At 39.6% G+C, this 6,559-nt stretch overlaps 1 protein-coding gene across 1 annotated transcript; it reads left to right on the plus strand.

Moving 5' to 3' along the window:
* Positions 1–324: 324 nt before the first annotated feature.
* Positions 325–6,130, plus strand: LOC104538696 (N-acetylated-alpha-linked acidic dipeptidase 2-like; the record flags this gene model as incomplete). The annotated part of the gene is made up of 7 exons (XM_010181986.1): positions 325–450; positions 613–799; positions 1,402–1,495; positions 1,719–1,817; positions 3,990–4,075; positions 4,817–4,936; positions 6,048–6,130. Coding segments are annotated over 7 exons (795 nt in total), but the record flags the coding sequence as incomplete, so codon positions are not given.
* Between the last annotated feature and the right edge of the window lie 429 nt (positions 6,131–6,559).

Raw genomic sequence — 6,559 nt, forward strand, 5'->3', positions numbered from 1 at the left:
TATATATAATATAGTATATAATATATAACATGTAACATATGATAATTAATATATAATGATTTATATGATATATGATATGTTATATGTTATATATGATATATGATAAGTTATATGTGATATATGATATATAATATCAGCTCAGCAGTTTGAGCCAAGGCTTCCTATAGAATATCTTTTGCTATTCTTTTTATGGACGCTGGATCTCATTTGTAGACATGCAAAGAATTGTGTCATACATAGTGAATACTGCTGAGTATATTTGAACATAGATATTTTGTTTGTCGACTGACCAATTGCCATAGACTTCTTTTCTTTTCTCTGCAGGCGGACCTGGTATATGTGAATTATGGCCGCACCGAAGATTTTTTCAAGCTGGAGCGTGAAATGGGAATTAACTGCACAGGAAAGATTGTGATTGCCAGATACGGGAAGATCTTCAGAGGAAACAAAGTAAGGGCCGTGGTTTATTTTTCTCCTCTGTGGGTCAGACACTTTTCATGGTAGACCCGGCAGGATTTGCTGCATTAAAATTAATTACTGCTATTAAAATTAATTACTGCGTTAAAGAAAGAAAACATTAAAAGCATTTCCTTAAACCACAACATTTCACAGGTTAAAAATGCCATATTAGCAGGCGCCCAAGGGATTATACTTTATTCAGACCCTGCTGACTACTGTGCCCCAGGAGTAAAGGCTTATCCCGATGGCTGGAATCTTCCGGGTGGAGGAGCCCAGCGTGGAAATGTATTAAACCTGAATGGGGCAGGGGATCCTCTGACACCAGGTTATCCTGCGAAAGGTGAGTAAAATATCTGTACCCTGGGCCGTCTTTATAAACCTGTGCTGATATTTATTGTGGCGCCAGAAATTCATCTATTTTCAGTGAGGATGGAATGGAAAAAGTTGCTTAAAATTGCTTTTAGCAGTGGTTAATTTTCCTATTCTGGTATAAGCTCAGTACGTGGCATTTCAGCTGGTTGCTTTGGAGTTAGGAAAATCTCTTTGTATGATCATCCCAGCATTGGAACTCTTAGAAAAGCAGGACATGTTTACACACTGTGAAGCAGCAGAAAATGCCTGAGAATTTATGGATATTTTAAAATATCTGTGTTTCTCAACAGGACCACTTTAAACTAAATTAGAGTCTACCATCAAAGAGCAGAAATAGCTTTGCTTGGAGGTACATTTCCCTGCTGATCCTAAATTCCAAGTGGAAAAAAAAAACAGATTAAAAATCCTCTTTGCAGGAGTATGTTGTGGTTTCCTAGAAGCAATGTCTAAGAAATTTATGTAAGAATTGAAAAACTAATGCTTGCTTGCGGCTGCACTGTTCAAAAATGTTTCCAGTTGGGTTGAGTTTACTGAGAACGCTGTAAATGTGACATTTTCCTGTTCTCTCAGAGTACACTTTCAGGTACAAAGTTAATGAAGGTGTAGGGATGCCCAAAATCCCAGTTCATCCCATTGGATATCATGATGCGGAAATATTATTACGGTGAGTATACATCAGGTCCTTCTCATCAGAAGTCAGTGTTCCCAATGTGCAGCAAATCTGTTTTATGCTAAGATGATAAAATGTGGAAAACTCCAAACCATTTGTTTCTGGCATAACATATTTAAGAATTTAGTAAACCCACCTCTTTTTAAGGGAATCATTAAGGAAAATTAAGGTTGTAACTTACTGGATAACAATATTTGTCTTGGTTTTCACCTCACAGCACAATGGGAGGAGCTGCAGCTCCCGACAACAGCTGGAAGGGAAGTCTCAATGTGTCGTATAACATAGGGCCAGGATTTGCAGGAAACACCTCTACAAGGTCTGTTTTTTTACACGTGCCTATTTAGAAAATATTACCAAAAATAAAATACCGATAAGAAAAAGACTTTGAAACAATAAATCTAGAGCGATTCTAGACAAATGTACCTCCTGCTGAGTGGGCAACTCAAGTAATTACTCAAGTAATTACTCAAGTGTTACTTAAGTAATAGTTACTTGCTGGGAACTATTAACGTTTGAAAATAAATTATCAGAACTGGTTTTGCTCAGTGTGCCCAGCGTCAATGGACAGATTCAGAGGATGCAGGGCCAGCCCTGTCATCCCAACTTTAATCCTTTCTTTAAGGTGTTTCACTGGTCCTTTCAAAACTGGCTGTACAGCAGCAAGTAGACACTTCACATTACTGTTGAATTAACCCTGAACGTCCTCCGCACTTCAATTTGATCTTTCTGTTCTGTTTCTGATGGCCAAGGGGACAACAGAACAGCTTGTACCATTGCAGAAGGACTGACAATTCAGTATTTCTCTTCTACGTACGTTTCCCTTGTCCACTGGAAGCCTCCCAGGGTTGCCAGTTTTTCCTATAAAAATACTTTCAATTTACAGAATGACAGAATCATTAAGGCTGGAAGAGACCTCCAAGATCATTAAGTCCAACCATCAACCCAACCCCACCGTGCCCACTAAACCATGGCCCCAAGTGCCACATCCACCACTTCTTGAACCCCTGCAGGGATGGGGACTCCACCACCTCCCTGGGCAGCCCCTTCCACTGCTTGACCACTCTTGCAGTAGAGAAATTTTTCCCAATATCCAATCTAACCCTTCCCTGGTGCAACTTGAGGCCATTTCCCCTTGTCCTATCACTGGTTACATGGGAGAAGAGATCAACACTCACCTCGCTTCCCCCTCCTCCTTTCAGGAGCTGTAGAGGGGATAAGGTCTCCCCTCACCTCCTCTTCTTCAGTTGAAACCCCAGCTCCCTCAGCCACTCCCCATCATTCGTGTGATCCAGACCCCTCCCCAGCTCCCTTGCCCTCCTCTGGCCATGCTCCAGCCCCTCAATGTCCTTCTGGGAGTCAGGGGCCCAAAACTGAACACAGGATTTGAGGGGCGGCCTCACCAGTGCCCAGCACAGGGGAAGGATCCCTGCCCTGCTCCTGCTGCCCACTCCATTGCTGATACAAAGATATGAGATATCTATTTACATAAGATAGATATTTATTTACATGAGATATTATTCTATGAGGACTGGAAGTGGACCGCAATGAACAGTGTGTAAAAATAGGGTATCACTCTCCCTGCTCCACCTCCCACAGAACAAGAGTACATCTGAATGTATACGTCTATAAAACTTCATTGATCATTACTCTTTTCTGCTCTAAGATTAGCTGAAAATGAATAAAGTAGGAATAAATAAATCAGAAAGTATATGTAACATAATTAAGATGCTTTTTGGGATGTCTTGAAGAGCAGCAGTGAGATTTGCTGCTGAGAAAATTACTTCAAATGCAAACTCTTAGAGCTCTGCCAGACACTAAAAAAGCACTGTTTGATGCTTTGTTTCTTCTCCAGGTTAAGAGGGTTTGAATACAACATTTTTAGCTCTCCTTATACCTGAATTTCTTTCCTTTTTATAAAATTTCACAAATGGAGGGAGGATTGACAAATCTTGGTCACTTGGGTTTGCTGTCCTAAGCAGACTTCAATTTATTCCTGGATGAATATTTCTAATCATCTTCTCTCCAAATTCGACCTTATTACACAGAACTGTGCTAGAAAACCAAAGTGCATTATTTATAAAAAGATATAGATCCACAATTATCATTTTGGTCAAAATGCAAATGTAAAATTTGTTAAAATGTACATGTAAATTAAATGTAAATTTGAATTACTGCATAGGCTTTTCAGTTTACTCCTCTAATATCCACTTACCTGATTGACTTCCATAAATAGCAGTTCAATAAATTCTGTAAATATTTGGAAGTTTCTAGATTGGTCCATTTTGTAAGGTTGTTTCTAAAGCACCTTTCTGTCAGCAGAATAACCTGCAATAAGGAATGGGACACATACAACACAACAGGTTAAATCAGCGCTGAGCACACAAAACAGATCAGAAGCAGAAATGTTGTGGCTTACGGGATATTAGAATATTTTTTTTTATTGCTTTCTCAGCCAGAAATGGTCACTCCATGCTGCTTTTCATTTCAGAAAAGTCAGGATGCACGTCCACACAATCAATAAAATAACGCGAATTTACAACGTCATTGGCATCCTCAGAGGAGCTGTGGAACCAGGTGAGCACCAGGTGATTTTAATTTTAAATTTTAAATCTTAATTTTAATTTTAAATCTTAATTTTAATTTTAGATTTTAATTTTAATGTTAATGTTAATTTTGAATTTGAATTTGAATTTCTTCTTTATTTTGTGGTTGGTGAAATTAGAATCACAGAATGGTTTCAGTTGGAAAAGACCTTTAAGGTCATCAAGTCCAACCATTGAACCAGCCCTAACTCCAACACTACACCATGTCCCTAAGCACGACATCGCCTCGTCTTTTATTATTCTCATATTGCAATAAACTTGTTTTTCATTGGCATTTCCAAGAATGTATTTGAATGAGAATGCCAGAATGATAAATATCAGAGAATTTGTCGGTTTTTATTACACCTCTCATTTTGCAGTACATTTCCTCTTCCATCATTCATCTATTTTGCCGTTGCAAAAAATTAACACAATGCGAAGTACAAAAAAACAAGTGATGATTTGGACCTCAGCTTACTACTGTTAATACTTAGGTAGCAGGATATATACATGAAAGGCTTTTAAGTGGAAAAATATGTATTAAATCTTTCTTGTCTTTATTTCTATACTTCAGTATAGAAGTGATTCATCGCACATTACCTTAAAAATGAATTTGTAGCACGGGTATTGAACTTCATATTTTGTTTGACACAAGTAAGGATGCAATCCAAGGAAATGCAGGTGACCTAAATGCGTGTTTAATTAAGGATTGATGTGGTGTGCTCGTTTCCAGACAGATACGTTATTTTAGGAGGTCATAGAGACTCGTGGGTGTTTGGTGGCATCGACCCAACCACAGGTGCGGCTGTTCTGCAAGAGGTCGTACGGAGTTTTGGTAAAATGAAGATGGAAGGTAAGTTACAGAACCACTGAATCACAGCATGTGTTGAGTTGGAAGGGTCCCTTAATCCAGTCCAGCCCCTGCAGTCAGCAGGGACATTGGCACCAGATCAGGTTGCTCACAGCCCCATCAAGCCTGGCCTTGAATATCTCCAGGGATGGGGCCTGCACCACCTCTCTGGGCAACCTGGGCCACTGATCTACCACCTCATGGGGAAGAGCTTTTTCCTCATATCCAACCTAAATCTGCCCTTTTCCAGTTTAAAACCATTCCCCTCATCCTGTCGCTCCATGGTCCAGTGAACAGCTCTTCCCCAGCTTTCTTATAGGCACCTTTCAGGTCCTGGAAGGTTGCTATAAGGTCCCCCCGCAGCCTTCTCTTCTTTTCTCCAGGCTGAACAACCCCAACTCTCTCAGCCTGTCCCCATAGCAGAGCTGCTCCAGCCCTTGGATCATCTTTGTGGCCTCCTCTGGCCCTGCTCCAGCACTTCCATGTCCTTTTTGTGTTGAGGACTCCAAAGCTGGACACAGTCCTGCAGGTGGGGTCTGAGCAGAGCAGAGTAGAGCAGAGGGGCAGAATCCCCCTCCCTGGCCCTGCTGGCCACACTTTTTGTGATGTAGCGCGGGATGGGGTTATTATTAACTTATTTCAGACGTTACAGTTATTATAACTTACTACAGACATAAAATAATGGATATGGAAAACAGCAGCTTTGAGGAACGGTGTTGGATGTCCCTATAAAAGATTGTGTTGATTTAACTTTTCACCTCTACAGGTGAGAATGAATAAAGTAGGAATAAATAACTTCCCTTTCATTAAGAAAGAGGTAAATTCATTGAAGAGATGCATATTCAGTCAGCTGAATTTATCCCCTCAAGTCTCTTCTCAGTGTCATACCCTCTTAACTGTGTGGACTGAAAATACTGTGTTAAGAAATGCCTCTGCAGTAATATGTTCCTCTAAGGAGTTCACAGAGGTGGGTTTTTTTCACTGCAATACCAATTAATTGCTATTTTTTAAAAGTTATTTCATTTAACCACGGTGATCTGTCGCTGGACTTTCTAACTCTAAGTTGAGTTTCGAACTTGAAGCTGAATTTTCAAGTTGAACTCTGTGATTGCAGGTTGGAGACCAAGGCGAACTATTATTTTTGCTAGCTGGGATGCAGAAGAATTTGGATTATTGGGTTCCACAGAATGGGCTGAGGTAAATAAAACCCAGTGTATTTATACGTATCCCCTACCTCACTTCTCACAACACACGTCCAAGATTTAAAAACCTACTTTGATTCAAAGCCTGTGGAAATCTGTGCCTTCATTTAACAGAATAATAGCATTCTATAGAACCTCAACTGGTTTATTTTCTAATATTTATTTTCTAAATTTCTATTTTTTAAGAAAATTTTCTAAATTTCTCTTTGAGAAATTCCATCGTTTCTCTGTTCTCAAGTCCGGATCCGGTACCTGTGATCCAAGCCCTTTGTGTGGAAATTAATCCTGCTGTAAGGATACGTAATCTGTTAGTGAATAATTCCAAAATCCTATGAAAATTTCAGTACTGTGGAGTCTCGGGGGCAAGAAATCGACTAATTCTGGATTGTGAAATATGATGAATTCATAAACAAATTATTCATCT

Source organism: Mesitornis unicolor, unplaced genomic scaffold (assembly GCF_000695765.1).
Source record: "Mesitornis unicolor isolate BGI_N332 unplaced genomic scaffold, ASM69576v1 scaffold30883, whole genome shotgun sequence".
Lineage (NCBI taxonomy): Eukaryota > Metazoa > Chordata > Aves > Mesitornithiformes > Mesitornithidae > Mesitornis > Mesitornis unicolor.